Source organism: Somniosus microcephalus, chromosome 5 (assembly GCF_052327205.1).
Source record: "Somniosus microcephalus isolate GS21.2 chromosome 5, FLI_Smic_1.0, whole genome shotgun sequence".
Lineage (NCBI taxonomy): Eukaryota > Metazoa > Chordata > Chondrichthyes > Squaliformes > Somniosidae > Somniosus > Somniosus microcephalus.
In genome coordinates, this window is record NC_140991.1 from 263,636,197 (window position 1) to 263,662,663 (window position 26,467).

Sequence of the window (26,467 nt, forward strand, 5' to 3'; positions counted from 1 at the left end):
GCTTACAGGCCTGGAAAAACGGTTCAAGGTAGGAAAATTCTAGATGTTACAGAAAAGATTTACAAATTAATTAACTTTTTAAAAAAACAATGTGTGTCTTAAAAGCAACTTTTTTTTTGCTGGAAATGTAGATTTGAAAAGAAACACGCAGAAAGTGGGAAAAAGAAATGAAAAGTTTGGAATCAAGATGGCGGCGACTCACCTCGGTTCAGAACGATAAGGCCCGCCCACACACACACCGATTGGTGGACCGTCAGGTCACCGAAGCGTAGGATTGGTCAATCGTCCTGTCGCTCGACTGTAGGAGGGCCCGCCCACACGCGCCAGGAACCCGCCCCCGCCACACAGCGATTGGTCGACCGTCGGGTCGCTCGACCGTACGATTGGTCGACCTCGACGTCACTCGATGCTAATGAGCTGATAATGAGCGGAATGTTGAACGTTTTTTTGGATACAGCGGGCGCAGTTTTTGTGTCGCCGAAACGTAAATACGCTTATGACGGTTCTGGAATCGTAAGCTTTCTTTCGATGTAACACACGTGTAGGTATGCTCTATAACTTTCGAGTTTATACAATACAGACAGACAGACAGACGGAATGACAGACAGAAGAACCGCTATATATAGATAAAGATATTATTGTGGAATCTACATGTTAAAAATAAAGCCTTACCTCAGAGGGATTAAGGTGTGTGGAGTGTTTCATTGAATGTCTCGGATGAAACTAGAACTAAGCGTGAAAGCTAACATTCTGACAGAAAGCTTACCATAGAAGGAACAAGATAAAAGAGAGAAGATTTGACACTGCTGTGGGGGAGGGATATGTGGCTAATTCAAATGACATCTGTTTCTTAATAGATATTTTATTGCCATTTTAGTCAATGTGCAATAACCTATTAAAGCAGAATTTAAAGTGGACAATGTGGAGTAGTAGTAAGTACCTTGGTATTTGCTACCACTAGTGGTAACCACAACTTCGTCAGTAGTCACTTGCATTATCCATATTCCAAACACAGGCTTATAGATAAGATCAGCTTGTTGCAGTGTTATGAAAATTCAAAATCACTTATTGTAGATTCATATCATTATTCCCCGGTGTTCAAAAACAACACAAATCTGAATATATTGTGGGTAAAGCAAAATACAATTTGCCACAATCCTACCTTAAATACTTCTGCACCTGGTATTCCTGGTACAGGCTCCTGAGTGTAGGACAGATTCTGTTCTGCAAAGAATTCTTTTACGGCTATTTTAGATACTTCCACGCCAACAACAGTGTGTCCTTGGTCAGCAAGCCTACAGACAATTAACAAAATAAAGAGGTATGATCCATTATAGAGGAAAGAACAAAAACTTGCATTTATATACATATTTCGTGTCCTCTGGATGGTCCAAACTGCTTTACAGCTAATTAAGTTCTTTTGGGGTGTAGTCATGGTTGTAATGTAATGCAGCAGCCAATTTTCACACAGCAAGGTCCTACAAACAACAATGAAATAAGTGACCAGTACATCTGTTTCAATGGTATAACGAGGACCACTAATTCTCCATCTGGTCTAACGATGGAATCTTGTAACTCAAGGGAAGAAAAAGATCACTCCTCACCGCACATAATTCCTCTCCCTTTCTACCAGGCTTACCTAACTTGAGTTTCCGTGTCCATTCGCATGCGGGTTTTGGCCGTCGCTCTGATCCGAGCCCATTACTCCCATTTATCTCACGTGGTTTGGTGTCAAATTATGTTTGATAATGCTTCTGTGAAGCAACTTGGGATGTTTTACTACATTAAAAGGTGCTATATAAATTCAATTTGTTGTGTTGTTTCTACTTGAGTAAGCAATATTCAAGTGTCAAATATTATTGGTCTGGAGTGAATTCCCTGAAGTTGTCCTCCTTCCATTTGGGGTCGGAGTGAATTCCCTGAAGTTGTCCTCCTTCCATTTGGGGTCACAGTTAAGTAATAAAATATGTACAAGATTTGCAACCCTCCATATAACCTCTTCATAATACAAACATATAAAAAAAACACTCAGCCATATTAAACACATTGGGGTAGAGTTTCCGCATTGGGTGCAATCGGCTATCCGGCCACAATTTGCGCTAGTTTCGAGAAGTTCCGCCCCCCCCCCTCCCATGAGTTTCTTCTCAAACTCATTTGTATTTCACCGAGCGCATAATCTGCCACGAACCAGTGCAGTGTTTTAAAATGTAATTTAAAACATTTTTTTTTTTTTTAATTCCTTGATATATTTAAGAGTGGTAACTTGGTGCAGTTTGATTAATACAGCTGAAAATGGGTTTTTCAGAAAATATAAAGCATTTTTAATCACGGGTCAATCCACCACCTGTGAGTAACCCAATTTTAAATGATTGAAAAATGACTTAATAAAATATACACAACCATTTGCTAGTTATATTGGGGTACAGTCAGTTTCTTAGTAAATTAAAAAAATACATTCAAAAGCTTTTAAAATATGTGTCCATTAATGTCCTTGCACCAAATAGAAACAGCTTAATTTTTAGAGCCTCCTCGAAGGCCTGGAAATGAGCGCATTTAGCGGAAACTCCCAGTGGTGATTAATTTATCCTGGGGGACATGGCCAGTGGGCAGGGCTGGCTTCTAGCCTGATGTTTTTTTAAACTAGCGCAAAAGATTGCAGAAGCTCGATTTGCGCTGAACGTAATTTGTGCTTAAAATTCCGCGATCTTTTATGGGGATTACGTTGATTTTTGGCGAATTGTGCTGAAAAAGAACTATCTGATAATTCAAGTCTTGTTGCGTTAAATGTGCAACTTGCCGTGTTATTTATACTGCTTAATTCAAACCATTGGGTAATTGAACTTCTTGAAGGCAAAAAAGAACCCAATTATTAGAAGTATCCTAGGAGATTGAAGTCTAAGTAAAATGTACAAACTCAATTTTTAAAAATCAGAATTATATCTTTGGTCTTTTTATATCAAAGACGTTAATAGATATTCATAAACAAAACAATGACCTGGAATTTGTGGTCAGCGGCGACGCAAAGGCGTTCACCGCTGGCCCAGAACCAAGCTTCACACAAAGATCTTGCGATCTCTGTGTTGAGAATTTTGGATTATCCAACGAGTAATTGAAATCAATGGAAGTTAATGGGATTCCCAGCAAAGAGCTGCTGTGATGTCAACAAGCTGTCTATGCAGCCAATATGCAAAATTCTCAGATAGCGAACCAGGGAGTAAGCTCCTAAAATTCTAAGGGGGCTAAATTCGGTCAGTTTGCGCCTCCCATTGGCGCCCTGGCTGTAATATTGGGTGGTGTCCCCCGATTTACTGCCGGACGCTATGCCCGCCGGGGTCAGGAGGGCCGACATGCACCGGGGCAGCTCTAGTTGAAAGGGGAGGTTGTGGGCAGCCATTTTTGTTGCTGGCCGCCCGCCAGCACCTGCCCCGTTGCTGTCCCCGGCTCCCATGAAGCCCCAACGCGGGGTGCCGGCTGCTCTCCGACCCCTGGTGGCCCAGCTGGGCGCCGGGATGAGCTGCGCCAGGCCCCTCCCCCTTAATAAGGGGAGAAAGGCCTGCAGTACTACGGCATGAAGTACCGCAGCGCCGCAATATTGGCTCGCAGCGCCCCAAGAGGGAGGCGGGGAGCTTCCAGTGGCGCCCCATCTCCCTCTTGGGGTGCTACCTGGGAAAAATCGGCCGCGGAGGCGTCAACTTTTTCGGGGCGCTACCCAATTTTTACCCCTAACTTAAAAAAAATGTTAGAGAGCAAAACAAAGATTCGGACTCTCACATGGGGAAAAAGCAAACCTGATATAAAGATGAACAAACTTTAAAACAAAAATTTTAAACTTTTTTTAAGTTTCATAAAAATTAATTTTTATTACAATTGATAAATTTGACACTGCACAAAATTAAAATTAGTTTTTCAGGGCCATAACCTTTGTTAAGCAGTCGATATGCTGTAAAAACCCCAGTTACACCTAATCCCTTTAGGTCTAACTTTTAATGGGGTATCTAACAGCATAATTACTGTGGGGCAACCAAAGCTTTTATCAGTTTCCATGATTTAAGAGATTTCACTCTATGCCGGCTCTGTGGGGGGGGGTCCACAGCATAGCTTGTGGAAGAGCAGTGAATGACAGACTGCAATTTAAGGATTTCCGCATTCAGCTGAGCATACGCCAAATCCTAAACTTGCGGTCAGTTTCAAAGGCGAAATGATGGCGAACGCTGCAGTTTGCCATCGTCAGGACTGCAAATTCCGGGACATTATGGGCCTTCCTGTCCTAATCAATTAGGTAAATTCAACCAGCAACTTAAGAATGACAATTCAGCCGAAAAAACCCCCCATTTATACTGTCCCCTGAAATGAACAGACAATCACATAGAAAAAGCAATCTGCTTCAGCATGAAGGTCATCTCAAAAGAAACCCTCAGTAACCGGACAATCGATAATCTTGAATAACAACTATATGAAACTCAGGAAAGGGGAGGAGACAGGAGTGACAATGAAAGGGGAGAAATGAGCAGCTCTCAGACCTGTGTTAAAGCTGGGACTGTGTGTGCGCAACACTAATAATTGCCGGGGAGTGGGACTAACTGGATTGCTCTTTGAAAGGGCTGGCGCAGACTCAATGGGCCGAATAGTCTCCTTCTGTGCTGTACTATTCTATGATTCTAAGTAGGCAGTCGGTCTGGGGCTGACACAGGCTATAAAGCCACTGTTATTCTGGTGAATCTGCGTTGTACCCCTTCCAAGGCTAAGACATCCTTCCCGAGGTGCAATACCCAAATCTGAATGCAGTACTCCAGATGGGGTCTGACCAAGGCTCTGTACAACTGAAGCATAACTTCCTCCTCTTTATATGCCAGCCTCCTGGAGATAAAAGAAAGCATTCCATTACCCTTTTGAATTACTTTTTGTACTTGTGCATTAGCTCAGAGATATCTGCGCTCCTCCAATTTTGGCCTCTTGCACATCCCGATTTTAATCACTCCACCATTGGCGGCAGTGCCTTCAGATGCCGAGGCCCTAAGCTCTGGAATTCCATTCCTAAACCTCTCCGCCTCTCTTTCCTCCTTTAAGACGATCCTTAAAAACTACCACTTTGACCAAGTTGGTCATCTGCCCTAATATCTCCTTATGTGGCTCGTTGTCAAATTATATTTGATAATGCTCCTGTGAAGCACCTTAGGACTTTTTACTATGTTAAAAGGTGCTATATAAATAGAAGTTGTTGTTGTTAAGCTTGATTAAATAATTTAGTCTTTAGGTAGTTTGCTTTGAGAAGCAAATAGAAAAATTGCAGTGGAGTTTAGACCTAGTTAACAGCAATTATATAAATCACCATGTATCTAAGCAGTTTATTTTAAGTTTCTAATTAGAATGGAGGGACAGCTACGACCCATAGCCTGCAATTCCTGCGCCATGTGGGAACTTCAGGACGCTTCATGTGTCCCAGAGGCCCATGTTTGCAGTAAGTGCCTCCAGCTACTCGAACGCATGCTGAGGGTTTCTGAGCTTGAGAGGTAGCTGGATTCACTGCAGGGCATACGGGTGGCTATGTTTCCTGGATCGTAGGTTCCAGGAAGTGGCCACCCCACAGCCAGATAGAGTTCAGAATAGCAGGTGGGTGGCCACATGGAAGGGTAGGAAGAGGCAGGCAGTGCAGGGATCCTCCGGGAGTGTGGCATTCTCAAACCGATATTCAACATTTAATACCGGTGAGGGTGATGACACTTCAGAGGAGTGCAGTCTCGAGCCTGGCACCGGGAGGCAAAGGACTGCACAAGGAGCTACAGCAAAGTGTAGGAATGTAATAGTAATTGGGGATTCGATAGTCAGGGGGACAGACAGGCAGCTCTGCTACTGTTGACATGAGACCCGTATGGCATATTGCCTCCCTGGTGCCAGAGTAAGGACATCACTGAGAAGGGTGCAGAACATCCTGCAGGGTGGGGGGGGGGGGGGGGGGAGGGGAAAGTGGAAGAGCCAGAAGTCGTGGTCCATGTGATAACTAATGACATAGGGAGCAAGAGAGTTGAGGTCCTGCAGTCAGAGTTCAAGGAGCTAGGGCGGAAATGAAAAAGCAGGACCTCAAAAAGGTAGTAATTTCTGGATTACTACTAGTGCCACGCACTACTGAGATCAGAAATAGGAAGATGTGGCAGGTTAATGCGTGGCTGGAGACATGGTGCAGGAGGGAGGGCTTCAGATTCCTGGGACATTACGACCAGTTCTGTGGCAGGAGGGACCTGTTCAAGATGGACGGGTTGCGCCTAGGGTTGTGAAGGGATGGAAAGTTTCCGGTAAATTTCCGGAAATTTTCCATGGGAAGTTTAGCTTCGGAATTTTGCCCAAAAAAGCATATGCTAGCATAAATTTTTTTTTTGTATTTCTTTAATTTTTTCCCCCACAGGTTCTCTCTTAAAATTACTAAGAGATGGAATCTTAATTATTAAGGATTTTCTTAATCAATATATGTTTATCTTCTTACTTGGCTTGTTTTAATAATTACAAGTTTTGTGTGTGACTGTGAACAAGTGTGTCCTGATTGGTTGGATGAGTGGATGAGCGATTAGCTCCCTCTATTGGTGATGTAGCGTCATGCGTGCACAGGTCATGCTTCCATCACATGGAGCATCAGGAAAAATCTACTCAGCCTGTTGCAATCGTGCTGATCGACCGCAGTTCGATACAGAGACGAATGCCCTTTATTTCTCTGCATAGAACAATGCCACGTTTACCGTCGGATGTGTGGAAGCATTTTACCCCAGGCATTAAAGATGGAAAGACTGTGTACATGTGCAAACACTGTGCAAAGCCATATGTAAAGAATGCCACAAAGATGCAACAGCATTTATCCAAATGCAACAACTTCACTCAAAGCTCACAGCAGTCAGCCCAGAGTTTATCTGCTTCCATTCAGGAAGATGATGGTTCACATTCAGCATCAGGCTCCTTATCATCAGCAACTCCTGGCCCACTTGGTAGGTTCTTTGATACAATGGATAACCATAGCCAGAAGAATGCAGATGAGTGCCTTGCTCGAGCTATATATGTGACAGGCTCACCCCTCATGCTCACAGCCAATGTGTACTGGAAGAGATTTTTTAATGTTATTCGCCCTGTATACTGTCCTCCCATCAGACATGCTTTGTCTACTTAGTTGCTGGAGGCTGAGTATAACAGAGTCCAAGGAAAGCTCAAAGAAACGATAGAGATGGCAGACTGTGTTGCAGTTATCTCAGATGGGTGGTCAAATGTACAAAGGGAGGGCATCATAAACTACATCGTCTCCACTCCTCTCCCAGTGTTCTTCAAGAGCACAGACACGAAGGACAACAGACACACAGGCACATACATTGCTGATGAGCTGAAAGGTCATCAATGATCTTGGATCACAAAAAGTCTTTGCAGTAGTTACTGACAATGCTGTGAATATGAAGGCTGCTTGGGCTCTAGTGGAGGAGGCCTACCCTCATATTACGTCTGTTGGGTGCGCAGCTCATGGGCTCAACCTGCTCCTCAAGGACATCATGGGTTTGAGAACCATGGAAACACTGTGCAAGAGAGCCAAGCAAGTTGTTAAGTATGTCAGGGGAAAACAGGTAGTTGCAGCAGCATACAACTCCAAGCAAACGACAAAGAACAAGAACACCACACTGAAGCTGCCCAGCAACACTACCCACATCCCTGCTGCTCAATGCAGAGGAGAAGGCAATTGTTCAAGTCATACAGACGCGTCAAGAATTTTGTGTCAAGCCGATTCATGCTGCAACATACATGCTGGACCCAAAGCATGTTGGGAGACCAATACTTTCTGGAGAACAGATCAACAGCGCTTACAGTGTGATTTCTACCCTCCCGCGCCACCTCAATCTGAACGTGGGCAAAGTTCTGGGAAGTCTGGCAAAGTTCTCTACCAAGCAAGGTCTTTGGAATGGGGACGGGATATGGGAATCATGCAAGCATATCAGTGCACATACCTGGTGGAAGGGACTGTGCATCTGAGGCCCTGTCACCCATTGCATCGGTGATACTCCAAATCCCACCTTCATCAGCGGCCTCTGAACGAAACTGGTCACTTTTTGGGAATACGCATACAAAGGTGCGCAACAGGCTGAATAACGAGAGTGGAGAAACTGGTGGCTGTCCAGGCGAACCTACAACTTATTGAGCCAGATACAGAAGTGTCCACCACACAGCTAGAGAGTGACACAGAGGAGGAAATGGACACATCAGAGCTAGAGTCAGAGAATCAGGAGAAGCAATGATGAGTAGAAGACTCAAAGGGACAAAATAAGGACAAATTACAGGGGGTGACTAGGTGTGTGGATGAGGGTAGTGCAGTGGATGTGGTTTACATGGATTTCAGTAGGGCTTTTGATAAAGTCCCGCATAGGAGACTGGTCAGGAAGGTAAGAGCCCATGGGATCCAGGGTGCCTTGGCACATTGGATCCAAAACTGGCTTAGTGGCAGAAGGCAGAGGGTGATGGTCGAAGGCTGTTTTTGTGACTGGAAGCCTGTGTCCAGTGGGGTACCGCAGGGATCGGTGCTGGGTCCCTTGCTGTTTTTGGTCTACATTAATGATTTGGATGTGAATGTAAAAAGGTATGATCAGTAAGTTCGCAGATGACACGAAAATTGGTGGGGTGGTAAATAGCGAGGAGGGAAGCCTCAGGCTACAGGACGATATAGATGGGTTGGTCAGATGGGCGGAACAGTGGCAAACGGAATTTAACCCTGAAAAGTGTGAGGTGATGCATTTTGGAGGGACTAACAAGGCAAGGGAATACACAATGAATGGTAAGACCCTAGGAAAGACAGAGGATCAGAGGGACCTTGGTGTGCATGTACATAGATCCCTGAAGGCAACAGAACAGGTGGATAAGGTGGTTAAAAAGGCATATGGGATACTTGCCTTCATTAGCTGAGGCATAGAATATAAGAGCAGGGAGGTTATGATGGAGCTGTACAAAACGCTGGTAAGGCCACAGCTGGAGTACTGTGTGCAGTTCTGGTCGCCACACTATAGGAAGGATGTGATTGCTTTGGAGAGGGTGCAGAGGAGATTTACCAGGTTGTTACCTGGGCTGGAGCGCTTCAACTATGAAGAAAGACTGGACAGGCTGGGGTTGTTTTCCTTGGAGCAGAGAAAGCTGAGGGGGGACCTGATTGAGGTGTACAAAATTATGAGGGGCATAGATAGGGTAGATAGAAAGGAACTTTTCCCCTTAGTAGAGGGGTCAATAACAAGGGGGCATAGATTCAAGGTAAGGGGCAGGAGGTTTAGAGGGGATTTGAGGAAAAACTTTTTCACCCAGAGGGTGGTTGGAATCTGGAACTCACTGCCTGAAAGGGTGGTAGAGGCAGGAACCCTCACAACATTCAAGAAGCATTTGGATGAGCACTTGAAATGCCATAGCATACAAGGCTACGGACCAAATGCTGGAAAATGGGATTAGATTAGACAGGGCTTGATGGCCGGCGCGGATGCGATGGGCCGAAGGGCCTCTTTCTGTGCTGTATAACTCTATGACTCTATAAGCTGATGCTCTTTTTCTTTTAATATTAGATGGGTCTTTTTTGTGGGGTTTCAATAAAGTTCAAAATTATAACCTAAATACAGTTTTGAAAGCCTGTTTTTATTTGTATGGAACAGTATGTCTATTTTGATAAAGATAATGGCCCAGAAATTAGGTTCGGGGGCTTGCCGCGTGTGCAAGCCCCCGATGTGCACTCACCCGGCGCGCCGACATCTGAAGCCTGGGCCTGCTTGGAATTCCTGTCACTGGCCCGGTTCAGATGTCAGCACGCTGTGCTTACCTGATCCAGCGGCGTAGTTAGTTCGATGTGCCGGCTGGGATCAGGTGAGCACTGTGCAGCCAATCAGGGGAGGGGAAACTTCATTCATGAGTTTGATAGTAAGAACTGTCAAACTCATGAAAAGTACGGGCGCCCAAAAGACTAGTTTAACTTTAAATAAAATTTAAAAAAACATCCCAATAATTAAATAAACTATAAATAACTTTAAAAAAACTATTTTAAACAATTAATCACATTTTTGAAAAAAATAATTAAAAAAAAAAAATCGGGTCTAAAACTACACTTACCTTACTCTAAAGTCCTTAAAAACAATAAAGCTGTGGAAAAAATGTTATAATTTTAAGTAATAGACCACTTACCTTAAAGAATGAAGTCCTTACGTCTCCTTTTTACAGTCGTAAAAAGGAGAGGCCCTTACACACGCGCAAACCTGTGGAAAAAAAGGAATTTCAGCGCGCACGCGCAGACTCCTGCGCGCACGCATTCGTCCTCTGAACCCCTTGGTTCAGAGGACAGGAAATGCCGGTTTTCCACGCATGCGCTGTGCATGCTGAAAACCGGCACTTCCATCGGGCCCACGCGTGAGTACCCCATCCGTACTCACGCGTTGGGCCCGGAATTACTGGGCCAATATAAGGGTCAGAGACAAAAACCATCAGTGTGCAAAAAAACTCAAAATTCCCATAAATTCCCACGGAAAGTGTCCTCTTTTAAAAATTCCCGGAATTTTGCAACCCTAGTTGCGCCTGAACAGAGCTGGGACCAACATCCTTGTGGGGAGGTTAACTAGTGCGCCGGGTGGGTTTAAACTAATTCGGCAGAGGGTTGGGCACCAGGATGTACTATTAAAAAGTAGAAACAAGGTGCACAGAGGTCTGGGAGAAACAGCATTAGAAATAATACAGAATTAGGTGGGATTATAGAAAATACAAAGAGGTCTAAGTTAGGTTTGGAGTGTTGGTGAGCTGCAGGTGCAAATAGCCACGTGGGAATATGATGTAGTGGCAATAACTTTGCCCTGGCTCAAAAAAAGGGGAGTTTTGGATCCTTAATCCAAATCGAGAATAAAAATGGAGGAGGGCTAATTTCAGCCAATTGAGGGGTGAACTGGCCCAGGTAAATTGGAGTCAAAGACTGGCAGGCAGAAATGTAATGGAGCAATGGGCAGCCTTTGATGTGCCTCAATTATTCTGAGACTCGAAGTTAGCAGAACAAAAGTAAGGCTTTTATTAACTCAGAACATAACACGTAAAATAGAGAGATGTCTTCCTTCAGGAGGCTGATGCCCGACTGAACTTAGATTACAAAGGAGCCAGGTATGGGCGGGGCCCTGCACACAACCAGTTCCAGCACATTCCAATACATAATACATGAGGACTGGGGGGAAGGGAAGAGACACAGAAAGCAGGCAGTTACAAGACACAGAAAACAGGCAGTGATGAATGGAATATATTTCATCACATTCACCCCTTCTATAGATTTAGTCTGTTCGGGGGTTTGATAGTCCTCTGCGACCGACGTGGCTGTTGTGGTGCCGTGGGTGTCGGCTGGGTGTCCCCGGTAGCCTCCTGGGTCTCTGCCGGGGGTGCCGCCGGGGTTGTTGAAGGGGTAGTTGGTGGGGGTGCCGTTGGTCGATGTTCTTCCGGGGGTGATGTAAGAATAGTGGGTGGGTAAGGGTTGCTGTGATCGTCGTCGCTGCTATTGCCGTGGTTGTTGTCGATGCCGGCTGGGGCGACGTCTTTTATGGACACGGTGTCCTCCCTTCCGTCGGCGTGCCGGACATATGCGTATTGGGGGTTGGCGTGGAGTAGGTGTACTGGCTCCACGAGAGGGTCCGTCTTGTGGCCCCTCACATGCCTTCGCACGAGTACCGGACCTGGGGTGGAGAGCCATGACGGCATGGATACGCCCGAGGTGGATTTCCGAGGAAAGACAAACATTCGTTCATGAGGCGTGGCATTAGTGGCCGTACACAATAGCGACCGTATCGAATGGAGCACATCCGAGAGGACTTCCTGCCAGCGGGAGATAGGGAGGCCCTTGGTCCTTAGAGCTAGAGTGACTGCTTTCCACACTGTCCCGTTCTCTCGCTCCACCTGGCCGTTACCCCGGGGGTTGTAGCTGGTGGTACGGCTCGTGGCGATCCCCTTGGACAGCATGTACTGGCGTAGCTCTTCACTCATGAAGGACGCCCCCCTATCCGTGTGGATATAGCTCGGCATACCGAACAGGCAGAACAGGCTGCTGAGGCATTTAATGACCGTGGCGCTGGTCATGTCTGGGCAGGGGAAGGCGAATGGGAAACGGGAGTATTCATCCACAATGTTCAGGAAGTAAACATTGCGGTCGACGGACGGGAGGGGGCCCTTGAAATCTAAGCTGAGCCGCTCGAAGGGCCGTGTAGCTTTGATTAAGTGGGCTCTATCTGGGCGGTAGAACCGAGGCTTGCACTCAGCGCAAGTGCGGCAGTTCCTGGTCAGAGACCGAACTTCCTCAATCGAGTAGGGTAAGTTACGGGACTTTATTAAGTGGAACAGCCGCGTGACCCCTGGGTGGCAGAGGTCGTTGTGGAGGGTCTGTAGCCGATCCTCGGTGGCGCTGGCACACATCCCTCGTGAGAGGGCGTCAGGGGATTCGTTAAGGGCCCCTGGCCGGTAAATGATGTCGTACTCGAAAGTGGAGAGCTCGATCCGCCACCTAAGAATCTTATCATTTTTAATCTTCCCCCTCTGTTTATTGTTGAACATAAACGCTACCGACCGTTGGTCGGTAAGTAGGGTGAAGCGTTTGCCGGCAAGGTAGTGGCGCCAGTGGCGCACTGCCTCCACGATGGCTTGGGCCTCCTTTTCCACGGAGGAGTGTCTGATCTCGGGGCCTTGGAGGGTACTCGAGAAGAAAGCTACGGGCCGCCCCGCCTGGTTGAGGGTGGCCGCCAAGGCGAAGTCGGACACATCACTTTCCACTTGAAATGGAGTGTTCTCGTCCACTGCCTGTAGCGTGGCCCGCTCAATATCCTGCTTAATGCTTTTGAAGGCGGCGTGGGCCTCAGCAGAGAGCGGAAAAGAGGATGCTTTCAAGAGGGGGCGGGCTTTGTCGGAGTAGTTGGGGACCCATTGGGAATAGTAAGAAAATAACCCCAGGCACCTTTTCAGGGCTTTGGGAGTGTTGGGCAGGGGTAGCTCCCGTAGGGGGCGCAATCGGTCGGGGTCTGGTCCGATTTCCCCATTCTCCACCACGCTGCCCAGTATGCAGAGGCGCGTGGTGTTGAAAACGCACTTGTCCTCGTTATAGGTGAGGTTGAGTTTTTGTGCGGTTTTCAGGAACCTCTCGAGGTTCGAGTCGTGATCCTGCTGGTTGTGACCGCAGATGGTGACGTTGTCGAGGTAGGGGAAGGTTGCCTGCAAGTGGTGGTCATCGACCATGCGATCCATCTCCCTCTGAAAGACCGAGACCCCGTTCATCACCCCAAAGGGGACTCTGAGGAATTGGTAGAGGCGTCCGTTCGCCTCGAAGGCGGTGTACGGGCGGTCCTCTGGTCTGATAGGGAGCTGGTGGTACGCTGACTTGAGGTCGATGGTGGAGAACACCCGGTATTGGGCGATTTGGTTCACCATTTCTGATATGCGGGGTAGCGGGTAGGCGTCTAGTAGGGTGTACCTGTTGATCGTTTGACTATAGTCGATCACCATCCGTTTCTTCTCGCTACCCCTTACCACTACCACTTGGGCGCGCCACGGGCTGTTGCTGTGTTCAATAATGCGCTCTTTCAGGAGCCTGTCTACCTCGGTCGCGATAAACCGCCTGTCCTCCCAGCTGTACCTCCTGCTTTTGGTCGCTATTGGCCGGCAGTTAGGGGTAAGGTTCGCGAATAGCGAAGGCGGCTTTACCTTCAGGGTAGCCAGACCGCACACTGTGAGGGGCGGTTGGGACCCACCGTACTTGAGCGTGATGCTTTGGTGGTTGCACTGGAAATCCAAACCCAAGATCACGCTCGCACATAGATTCTTCATGATTAATACTTTAAAATTATCATACACAGTTCCGTTAACGCACAATTGTACCGTGCAGTAACCCAGAATGGTCGATGTCTGGGTTTTATCGGCCATAGAGATGGTACCCTGAGCAGGGACCACCTTTAGGGAGAGTTGTTGTGCCAGTTCAGGGTGGATAAAACTCTCCGTGCTTCCACTGTCAATTAAGCATTTAACCCGGCACCCGTTTACCTCGATGTCCACCATTGATTTGGATAGCGGATGTGGCCTGGTCTGGTCCACTGTGACCGATGCCACTGTAGGGCCCTGATCGAGACAAGATGGCGTCCACGCTGTCTGCTCACAAGATGGCGGACCCCACGAGGTCGGGCAAGATGGCATCCAAGATGGCCGCTCCCACGGCGCACACGCGGCGGTGGCGGGTTTTCCGGCGGTTGGTTTTCCGGCGGGGTTCCCTCTGCACACCTTCCCGAAGTGCCCCTTCTTACCGCACTTAAAGCAGGTGGTGCCTTTCGCCGGGCACAGGTTTCTGGTGTGCTTTGGCTGCCCGCAGAAGTAGCAGTTGGGTCCTTGACGCGTCGCGGCTGTCGTAGGGCTTCTGAGGGGAGAGCTGGGCCCCGCCGGTGTCGGGCTGCCGGGCGGGGAAGATGCCTTCCAAGATGGCGGCGCCCTCGGCGCACACGTGGCGGCGTGGGCGGCGCGGGCTGAAGAGTAGGCGTCCGAGTTTCTCTGGGCCATCTCCAGGGACCGCGCGGTGTCCGCAGCCTGATTCAGGTCGAACTCCGTTTTTTCCAGCAGTCTTTGCCGGATGTGAGTGGAGCTGAGGCCTGTGATAAAGGCATCGCGAACAAGCTCGTCGGTGTACACTGCGGCTTTTACATCTCGGCACTTACAGTCCTTGCCAAGCTTTTTCAGGATGCTTAGGAACTCCTCCACCGATTCCCCAGGTCGCTGTGCGCGAGTAGCGAGTAGATGCCTAGCATACACCTCATTCGTAGGCTGCTGGTAATGCGCCTTTAAGGTGTTGCAGGCGGCCAGGTACGTATCGGCGTCTTGGATGAGGGGGTAAACCCGGTGGCTTACCCAATTCCGTAGCATTCCGAGTCTCATCTTCGCAGTGTCCGTAGCGTCTTTGACGGCTGCGGAATTGTCCAGGAAGTATTCCATACAGTCAAACCAGTGTCCGAAGCGTGCTGATGCGTCCGGAGCATGTTGATCCAAATCCAAACGTTCGGGTTTCAGGAGTTGATCCATAGTGTTGAAAATTGAGTTAATAAAATTGATGTGCCTCAATTATTCCGAGACTCGAAGTTAGCAGAACAAAAGTAAGGCTTTTATTAACTGAGAACATAACACGTAAAATAGAGAGATGTCTTCCTTCAGGAGGCTGATGCCCGACTGAACTTAGATTACAAAGGAGCCAGGTATGGGCGGGGCCCTGCACACAACCAGTTCCAGCACATTCCAATACATGAGGACTGGGGGAAGGGAAAAGACACAGAAAGCAGGCAGTTACAAGACACAGAAAACAGGCAGTGATGAATGGAATATATTTCATCACAGCCTTTAAAGAGATGGTTCGGGACAGTCTAGGTAAACACAAGGGGGAAAAAGGGAGGCAACCAAAGCCAGAGCTCCCTGGATGACAAAGGAGTTAGAGAGTAGGATGAAGCAGAAAAAAGGGGGCTTCTGACAGATGTCAGCTTGATAATACAAGGGAGAATCAGGCTGAATATAAAAAGGAGAGAAATGAAAAAGGAAATAAGCGGGGCAAAGACACTGTGGGAAAATAGATTGGTGGCTAACATAAGAGGGAATCTAAAGGTCTTTATAGGCACATTAACAGTAAAAGGGTTGTTAGAGGAGCAGTGGGGCTGATTAGGGATCAAAATGGAGAATTATTGGTAGAGGCAGAAGGCATGGCTGAGGTACAAAATGAGTACTTAGCATTGGAGTTTACCAAGGAAGAGGACTTTACCAAAGTTATGGTAAATGAGGAGGTTTCTGGGATACTGGATGAGATAAAAATAAAGAGGTACTAGAAAGGCTGGCGGTAATTAAAGTGATTAAGTCACCGGTCCGGATGGGATGCATTCTAGGTTGTGGAGGGAAGCAAGGGTAGAAATTGCGGAGGTGCTGGCCACAATCTTCCAATCCTCCTTAGATACAGGGATGGTGCCAGAGGACTGGAGCATTGCAAATGTTACACCCTTGTTCAAAAAAGGAGAGAAGGATAAACCTGGCAATTACAGGCCAGTCAGTTTAACGTCGATGGTGGGGAAGCTTTTAGAAACAATAAACTGGAACAAAATTAACAGCCACTTGGACAAGCATGGACTAATAAAGGAGAGCAAGCATGGATTTGTTAAGGGAAAATTGTGTTTGACGAACTTGATGAGTTTTTTGATGAGGTAACAGAGAGGGTGGCTGAGGGCAGTGCAGTTGATGCGTATATGGACTTTCAAAAGGCGTTTGATAAAGTACCACATATTAAGCTTGTCAGCAGAATTGAAGCCCATGGGATAGAAAGGACAGTAGCAGCATGGATACAAAATTGTCTAAGGGATAGAAAACAGAGTTGTGGTGAATCACTGTTTTTCAGACTGGAGGGAGGTATACAGTGGAGTTCCCCAAGGTTCAGTACTCGGACCACTACTGTATTTGATATACATTAATGACTTGGACTTGGGGGTACAGGGCACAATTTCAAAATGTGCAGATGACACAAAACTTGAAAGTGTAGTAAACAGTGAGGAAGATCGTAATAGACTTGAAGAAGACATAGACAGGCTGGCGGAATGGGCAGACACATGGCAGATGAAATTCAATGCAAAGAAGTGTGAGGTGATGCATTTTGGTAGGAAGAATGAGGAGAGACCGTACACACTAAATGGTACAATTTTAAAGGGGGTGCAAGAAGAGAGAGACCTGGGGGTGTTTGTGCACAAATCTTTGAAGGTGGCAGGACAGGTTAACAAAGCAGTTAATAAAGCATATGGGACCCTGGGCTTTATAAATAGAGGCATAGAGTACAAAAGCCAGAAAATTATGCTAACCCTATATGAAACACTAGTTCGGCCTCAGCTGGAATATGGTGTCCAATTCTGGGCATCACACTTTAGGAAGGACGTGAAGGTTTGGAAAGGGTACAGAAGAGATTTATTAGAATGATTCCGGGGATGAGGGATTACAGTTACGGGGATAGACTAGAGAGAGGCTAGGGTTGTTCTCCTTGGAGCAGAGAAGGCCAAGAGGAGATTTGATAGAGGTGTTTAGAGAAACTGTTTCTGATGGCTGAATGAGGAAAAACTTCTTTATGAATTGAGTGGCTAGGATTTGGAATGTACCGCCTGATAGGGTGGTGGATACAGATTCAATAGTAGCCTTCAAAGGGAATTGAATGCTTGAAGAAAAAATTGCATGGATATGGGGAAAGGGCGGGGGAGTGGGACTAACTGGATTGCTCTTCAAAAGAGCTGGTGCAGATTCGATGGGCCGAATGGCCTCCTTCTGTGCTGTACTATTCTACGATTCGCAATTTTGTAGCTGACCCCACCCCTTTTTGCCTTGCACCATCCTCCCTTTTGTCAGTTAATCACTCCTGCCTTCCACCCAATCACCCTTTTGTTCTTTCCTCCACTCCTCTCCCACCCCCACTTTTCCTGCCTCTGTACTCGCTTATAACCTCTTATTACATCTGTAACATTTTCTAGTTAGTGATGAAAGGTCACCGACCTGAAATGCTAACTCTGTTTCTCTCTCCTCAGCAGGTCAGGCAGCATCTGTGTATTTCCAGCATATATTCTAGTATGACCAATTGTAAAAACATTTTAAAATTTAATTTTCGATCAGGAATTTACTTACCATTTCATATCGAATGACTTTCCGCAGAGTGGGAAAAAAATACGGATTTGCTTCTTCCCGTTCAGAATGGTGTCCAGGTGTTTCTGCAACAATCTACAAAAATAAAAAAAGTTAAAAAGGATCAAATACAATTGGACAGTTATAACCATTTCAGATCACTAAATAATGCATTATCATGTAATGTTTTGAAATGGAGAGCTTAATAAAACTGTCCGAATCAAGGAACACCATGATGGTTCAGTGAATTAATGAGTCGACTTTCATTAAGCTGTCGGGAAGGAGGCGGGACTACAACTTTCGGGTTTTAGTCTCGCCTACATCGACATCCGGCCAATCCACGCGATTTTCACTTGTTTGACTTTGTTGAGCCTGCCCAGCGGGCTCAGCAGACCAATTAAGGGCCACCTGGCAACAGGTGACGTCACAGACTGAAATTTCATCTGTCAAGACGTGTTGACAGATGAAATATCAGTGTTTCACAGCTGTTTGAAGCTGTCAAACACTGACAGTCTTACTTCTAACATGAGTCCTTCTCCAAAGACTCAGTTAGAAATCTCACCGGCAATGAAAGCTGAAGGCTGTCACTTTTGGCAGCTCGCAGCCATTTTGCTTTCAGTGCCGGCTGAGTGATGGACTCCCGAAACCTAGAGGAAGAAAGGCTGTTAAGGTAAGTACAGGTAATTTAAACTTCTTTACAAACTTTAGACACACCAAACACACTTACCTTTGCACTCATGCACCCAACACTCACCTGAACACCGACATCGCGACCCCTCCAAGTCCTTCAACCCGACGGCCCGCCTGCTCTAACCTGGCGTGGTTTGGAGCCGTCAGGAATCCCACACGACACCCCTCAAAATAGGGATTAGGCTAAAAACTGCCTGTTAACTTACGTGGAGGCGGGTTTTGGGTGGGATGGTGTCGGGACCCCCGAATTTGGGATCCCCCCCCTTCCGGCAATGGCAGGAGTTAGGAGAGTCAGTGGAGGAAAAAAGATCAGTTAACAAAGAAACATTGTATAACTCCCTCTACATTGTTTCTTTTTAGATCTTTTATGGAGTTATTCTTGAACTGACAAAATAAACTGAAAATAATTCTCCTTGTACAGGTAGACTATCCCTTGTCCGAAAACCTCGGGACCAGCCGTGTTTCGGTTTTAGGAAAATTTCGGATTTCAGAAGGTGCGCGAAAACACTTCAGTTTTCAGAGGTAATTCGGTTTTCGGGAGTGCGGATAAAGGATACACTATCCCTTATCCGAAAGGGTGGGATAAATAACGACTATAAATACTGTAGTTACAGGGATAAATACTGTAGTACAGTTTATTTGTAAGGAAAACATTCAGTAAAACTTCAAACATGTACAGGTACAAACTAAGCTAAATACCTGTACATAAACATGCAATAAAAGGTACATTACATCTGGCTTGAGGATCTTGGAGAAGATGGTACATCAGTGTTGTCATCATTGTCATCAGGTTGGAGTTGGACATCTGAAGATGGGCCAGGAACAGGATTCTCAAGTGATGAAGCACGACTACGACAGACGGCCTTTTTAAAAGACTTCTTCCAGTGTCATCTGTCTCATTAACATTGGTTTCTGTCTAAGCAGTCTCTCTTTAATTGAGTAAACTTGCATAATCTCTTGCTCACTGATAAATGCACGTTTTTCAAGGCCAGCAATTAACTGATCACACATTGTCACCATATCGTCTATGGGGATTTTTTCACCTGTGTTCACAATGTCATCATCATCATCACTACTGTCCTCATGCTTGTCTTTATTTAACACCATTTCAGCAATTTCCCCATCACTCAATGAATTCACAACAGGTGCATCATTGTCAATGTTCAGCACTTCTTCGATGTCAGCTTCCTCTAACGTATTTACACTTTCGGATGATAAACCTTTGGCGTAAGTGAGGAGGTTTGATATCATCTTCTCCTGACTGACAGGAAATCCTTCAAACTCGTCATCTGCAGGTCCATCTTCATGAAACATCGTTGAAGGCCAAAGTCTGTGCCAAGCATTTGTTAATGTTGGTTTGTCAACATCGTTCCAAGCATTAGCAACTGCATAAATGGCATCCTTAACATTGAATTCTTTCAGGAAGCTTTGGATTCCTATGCCTCTGTTGACTGCATCAAGCATAGAGTTCAAAAAAACGTCTTTATACTTGCTCTTCATGAAGCGTAAAATTCCTTGGTCACAAGGCTGTATTAAAGATGTCACATTAGGGGGAAAGTTAATGCCGAAAACATTACTTTTCACAAGAAGTTCAGGAGGGGGATGTGCGGAGCAGTTGTCCAGGAACAATAAAATTTTGCAGTTTTCTTCCAGTCCAACTTGCCTGCAATGAGCTCGTGTTGCTGGTACGAAGTGGTTATTGAACCAGTGAGAAAATATTCCTCTGGTTACCCATGCTTTCCTGCTCGCATAATAATGCGCAGGTAAATTGCATACACCTTTCAAACACATCGGATGTTGGCTTTTTCCAATCACTACCAACTTTAACTTGTGTGTGCCTGCAGCATTGGCACACCCAAGAACAGTCAACCTGTCCTTAGCGTCCTTAAAACCTGCTGGTGCACTCTCATCAGCCATTGCTAATGTTTTTCTAGGAACGTAGCGCCAGAACAGAGCTGTTTCATCAGCATTGTAAATTTGTTCAGGACCGAGGTTTTCATCCGATATTATTTTTGCAAACTCATCTATGTAATTTTCAGCTGCTTCATGATCAGCAGAAGCTTTTTCACCACAGATTTTCAGATATCTTATACCATGACGCTTCTTAAATTTATGCAGCCAACCTTCTGAATATTCACACTCAACTTCAATGTTCAGTTCTTCATGGTATATTCTAGCTTGCTTCATGACCATCAAACCAGTCAGTGGCACACGTTCACCTCTGCGTTGTCGAATCCACTCAATCAGTACACGGTCAAGATCTTCATTTTTTGCCCTATGCAATGTTTTCCTAATTTTCATTAGTTTATGGTCATCACTGTCAGTGTAAAATTTCAACAACTTGTCTTTCTGTTTCTTTAAGTCATATACGGTGGTACTTCCCACACCATATTCTTCAGTAAGATGTCGCACAGACACACCACGATCAAGCTTCTGCAATAACTCCACTTTCTGCGATATCGCTAATGAGTGATGCTTCCTTCTCTGCTTCTCACTGTTACCCATTGGGGTATCTGCAGCTCTTTTTAGCATTTTCACAAATTGTTAAAAGCCAGCAAATATCTAAGAGAGCAGCAAATATCTAAGAGAGCAGCAAATATCACAGAGCAGCATAACACCTGCGTGGGTCAAGCATCGGCAGCGTCGGGTCATGCTTTGCGCCACTTTCGGCTTTGAGGTTTTCTGGTTTTGGATGTGCGGATAAAGGCTGGTACACTATCTCTTATCCGAAATGGGCCGGGGGGGTCGGGGTCGGCGGGGGTCGTGGTCGTGCGCATTTCGGTTTTCAGAAGTCATGCTTTGCTCCGCTTTCGGCTTTCAGAGGTTTTCTGGTTTCGGATGTGCGGATAAAGGCTGGTACACCTACGCTGAGCGATTTCGGTTTTCAGAAGTGCGGAAAAATGCTACACTATCCCTTATCCGGCTAGGCCTGTAAGTCGTGCGCCACTCTGGTCATGTCGTGCGCACGACTTACGCTGACCGAAAAAACCTTCGGTTTTTAGAGGGTTTCGGTTTTCGGAAGTCCGGATAAAGGGTAGTCTACCTGTATTCTTTTTTGAAACCTTTCATCAGCTCAAGAATACCTGAATTTAAAAAAAATTGAAAAACAGCGACAACTTGCATTTTATATAGTGCCTTTCACATAGTAAAACGTTCCAAGGCACTTCACAGGAGTGTTATCAAACAAAATTTGACACCGAGCCACAGAAGGAGATATTAGGACAGATAGTCAAAGAGGTAGGTTTTAAGGAGCATCTTAAGGCAAGAGAGAGAGGTACAGAGGCAGAGAGTTTTAGGGAAGGAATTCCAAAGTTTAAGGCCTAGGCAGCTAAAAGCACGGCCACCAATGGTGGCGCAATTAATATAGGGAAGCCCAAGACGCCACAATTAGAGTGCCAATTGTTTCAAGTGGTTGACTGATTGCCGAATTACAAAAAAAATTCTTGTAGATAATGGGAACCTGCATAATGGCAGCTTGGATAACGGTTCCACTACAAATACTGCCAGGGTGGCAGCAAAAGGATAATCCTATGTTATTGATATTGTTCTAAACAAAACAGACACATTCATACAACTGCTTTGTACATATTACCAGCAGCCACTGATATAGTACACACTATACTAAAGCTGTAACTGATACATATACCACATGGGAGCTGTAATGCACTGAGACAAGAGAGATACACAGATTTTAATTTTATATCTTAATAATAAAATGTTTTGATTGCATACTGGTTCTGGTCAAGACAATCATGAAATCTTTGAGAAGAATTTGTAGAGCAAGATTGTTGATAACCTCCACTGGTTAGATTTTAACATGGGCTGCATAAATAGGCCATTACTGCCCAAAAATGGCTTGCCGCCTCATTTGTGCCAGTGCTTCAGCCGCCTTCAAAGGGGCCTACCAGTAGGAGGCCGAAGCACCCACCTCTTTCATGTGGTAGTCTCTTTTAATATGCAATTTGGGTCCTATGACACACATAGGTCCCGACTGCCATTTTAGGACAGAACTGGGCTGAGTGTGCACTGCTCATGCTCCGCCTAGCATCAACCGAACATGAGTTCAAAGGTAAGCTTTTATTTATTTTTGTGGGGCTAGGAGTGCCGTCCAGGTTGCACAAAAAAAAACCTGGGGGGGCTGCTGCTGCACATGTCTCGCCCCTGTTAACGCACCCTCCCATCCACCCCCCCCCGAGCTACCTTCTTGTGGGCCAGCTGGCCTTTGAGCTGCCAGATATCGCGGAACCAGTAGGCTTCCCAGAGGTACCCTGTTTTATTCCCACAGTCCACAGTGGGTATGGAAATCACTTCCAGCTCTGGACTATGCCTCCCCGAGGCAGTAACAGGTGGCCGGCAAGTACGTTCCTCTGGTTGGCTGCCCGCTAGTCAAAATCTAGCCCTACATTAATATGCTTATAGTTAGCAGTGAATGGTATGATTATTTAGTGTTAATCATTATTTGGTGGTTAAACAGATGGAACGGGCTTCCAGGGTACTCCCATTCAGCAAAAACATTTTTCAAAATTACTGGGATTTTCAGGCATAAATTAAGTTAAATGTAATCACCTCTAAAGACTTTTGGTTAAAACCCTCCTAATACTTTGCTAGAATCTAACAGTAGGGAGTATTTGTATAATAGTTTAGTGTGCAGTAGTTGGAGGCAGTATGAAATCAATTTTCACTATTTTATTAGTTCCAAAAAAAAAATTCATATCATTACTTGGGGTCACAAGTATAGTCACAAGCGTAGTGGCTAAATTTGAAGATGATACAAAGTTAATGAAGGTAGTAGACTGCAAAGCTGAACAGGATAGGTTACATACATTTTCATGCCGGTAGATATTGGGGTGTCGGAGTGTCACGCTGTGGTGAGGTGGGATGTTTATTAACATATTTAAACGGAGCTCCTACAGTGCAATTGGGAAACCGATTTGAAATGAAATGCATCAGCTGTGGCTCAGTTGGTAGCATGCTTGTCTCGGAGTCAGAAGGTTGTGGGTTCAAATTCCACTCGAGACTTGAGCACAAAAATCTAGGCTGACACTCCAGCACAGTACTGAAGGAGTGCTGCACTGTTGGAGGAGTCGTCTTTTGGATAAGACATTAAACCAAGGCCCTGTCTGCCCTCTCAGGTGTAAAAGATCCTATGGCACTATTTCAAAGAAGAGCAGGGGAGTTATCGCCGGTGTCCTAGCCAATATTTATTCCTCAATCAACATCACTAAAAAACAGATTATCTGGTCATTATCACATTGTGTGCAATTGGCTGCTGTGTTTCCTACAATACAACAGTGACTACACTTCAAAAGTACTTCATTGGCTGTATAGCACTTTGGGATGTCCGGTGGTTATGAAAGGCACTGTATAAATGCAAGTTTATCTTTTCAACTGCTGCTGCATGGGTTTCCGAGGGGTCAGCAAACTCAGCAGTGAAAAGGAGGTGAGATCTGCTGGCTCCCCAAAGTAAGTGGGGAGCCAGCAGATGCTGAGCGGCTGCAGGGCATTCTGGAGGGGGAGGGTGAACAGCCAGAGGTCGTGGTCCACATTGGTACCAACGACATAGGTAAAAAGAGGGATGAGGTCCTGCAGCAAGAATTTAGGGAGCTAGGTGAAGGATTAAAGAGCAGGACCTCAAAGGTTGTAATCTCTGGATTACTCCCGGTGCCACATGCTAGTGAGTATAGGAATGGGAAGATAGAACAGATGAATGCGTGGCTAAAGGGATGGTGCAGGGGGGAGGGCTTTAGTTTCCTGGATCACTGGGTCTGCTTCTGGGAAAGGTGGGACTTGTACAAGTCGGACGGTTTACACCTGAACCAGAGGGGAACCAATATCCTTGCGAGGAGGTTTGCTAGCACTGCTGGGGGGGGGGGGGGTTTAAACTAACTTGGCAGGGGGATGGGGTACAGAGTGGAGCTATAGCAGGGGGTGATTTACAGCCAAATACAGAGGAAAAAACAAGGCAGAGCAAATATGTGAAGGCAAAAGATAATATGGCAGGGCTGGAAGGCATTTATTTTAATGCAAGGAGTCTTGCAAATAAGGTGGATGAACTGAAGTTGTTGTTGAACACATGGGAGTACGATATTGTTGCCATCACGGAGACATGGTTGAGGGAGGGTCAGGACTGGCAGCTCAATATTCCGGGGTATAGAATCTTCAGGCGAGACAGAGGGGGGTGTAAAAGGGGAGGGGGTGTTGCAATATTAATTAAGGAGTCAATTACTGCTGTAAGGAGGGATGATGTATTAGCGGGTTCCTCTAATGAGGCCATATGGGTAGAACTTAAAAACAAAAAGGGGGCAAGCACTTTGCTGGGAGTGTACTATAGGCCCCCAAACAGTCAGGGGGAGATAGAGGAACAGATATGTAGGCAAATCTCAGAAAAGTGCGAAAATAATAGGGTAATAATAGTGGGGGATATCAACTTCCCCAATATTAATTGGGATAGTCAGAGTGTGAAAGGCTTAGAGGGTGCAGAATTCTTAAAGTGCATCCAGGAGAGCTTTTTGAGCCAACATGTAGAAAGTCCTACAAGAGAGGGGGCGATACTGGACCTAATTCTGGGGAATGTAGCCGGGCAAGTGGTGGAAGTGTCAGTAGGAGAGCATTTTGGCGACAGTGACCATAATTCGGTGAGATTTAAGGTGGTCATGGAAAAAGACAAAGACGGCCCGGAAATAAGGGTTCTAAATTGGGGGAAGGCTGATTTTAATATGATAAGGCAGGATCTGGCCAAAGTGGACTGGGAGCAGCTACTTATAGGAAAATCCACATCAAAACAGTGGGAGACTTTCAGAAGGGAAATAGAGAGAGTACAACGCCAACATGTTCCTGTAAAGGTCAAGGGGGCGGGGTGGGGGACCAACAAGCAAAGGGAACCTTGGATGACAAGGGATATACAAAGATGCATTAGAAATAAAAGGGGGGCTTTTGGCAGTTACAAAAGACTAAAGACGGAAGAAGCCCTAGAGGAGTATAAAAAGTGCAGGGGCATACTTAAAAAAGAAATTAGGAGGGAGAGGAGGGGCCATGAAATAACACTGGCGAGCAAAATAAAGGAAAATCCTAAGATGTTTTATAAGTATATTAAGGGCAAGAGGATAACCAGGGAAAGGGTAGGGCCCATTAGGGACCAAAGTGGCAATCTGTGTGTAGAGCCAGATGATGTAGGCGGGGTTTTAAATGAATTTTTTGCATCTGTGTTCACTATGGAGAGAGACGATGCAGACATAGAAATCGGGCAAGGGGACTGTGACATACTTGAACATATTAGCATCGAGAGGGAGGAGGTGCTAGCGGTTTTAGCAGGCCAAAAAGTGGATAAATCCCCAGGCCCGGACGAGATGTATCCGAGGCTGCTGTGGGAGGCAAAGGAGGAGATTGCAGGGGCTCTGACACAAATTTTCAGAACCTCTCTGGCCACAGGGGATGTACCAGAGGACTGGAGAACAGCTAATGTAGTACCATTATACAAGAAGGGTAGCAGGGATAAACCAGGGAATTACAGGCCAGTGAGCCTAACATCTGTGGTAGGGAAATTATTGGAAAAAATTCTGAGGGACAAAATTAGTCTCCACTTGGAGAGGCAAGGATTAATCGGGGATAGTCAGCATGGCTTTGTCAAGGGTAAATCATGTCTGACAAATCTGATTGAATTTTTCGAGGGGGTGACTAGTGGGGTGGACGAGGGAAATGCTGTGGATGTGGTTTACATGGACTTCAGTAAAGCTTTTGACAAAGTCCCGCATAGGAGACTGGTCAAGAAGGTAAGAGCCCATGGGATCCAGGGTGCCTTGGCGCGTTGGATCCTAAACTGGCTGAGTGGCAGGAGGCAGAGGGTGATGTTCGAAGGTTGCTTTTGTGACTGGAAGCCTGTGTCCAGTGGGGTACCTCAGGGATCGGTGCTGGGTCCCTTGTTGTTTGTGATCTACATAAATGATTTGGATGAGAATGTAAAAGGTATGATCAGTAAGTTCGCAGATGACACGAAAATTGGTGGGGTGGTAAATTGCGAGGAGGAAAGCCTCAGGCTACAGGATGATATAAACGGGTTGGTCAGATGGGCGGAAAAGTGGCAAATGGAATTTAACCCTGAAAAGTGCGAGGTGAT

The 26,467-nt window shown here is 46.0% G+C and overlaps 1 protein-coding gene across 1 annotated transcript in view; it reads right to left on the minus strand.

Moving 5' to 3' along the window:
* The window catches only part of LOC147117701 (putative thiopurine S-methyltransferase), an 88,692-nt gene that overhangs the window by 49,700 nt on the left and 12,525 nt on the right, over positions 1-26,467 (minus strand). The window contains exons 3-4 of the mRNA XM_085988918.1: positions 17,668-17,760; positions 1,107-1,295 (exon numbers count right to left, since the gene is read on the minus strand). Coding sequence (XP_085845044.1) covers positions 1,107-1,295; positions 17,668-17,760 — 282 coding nt within the window. The remainder of the gene's footprint in view (positions 1-1,106; positions 1,296-17,667; positions 17,761-26,467) is intronic.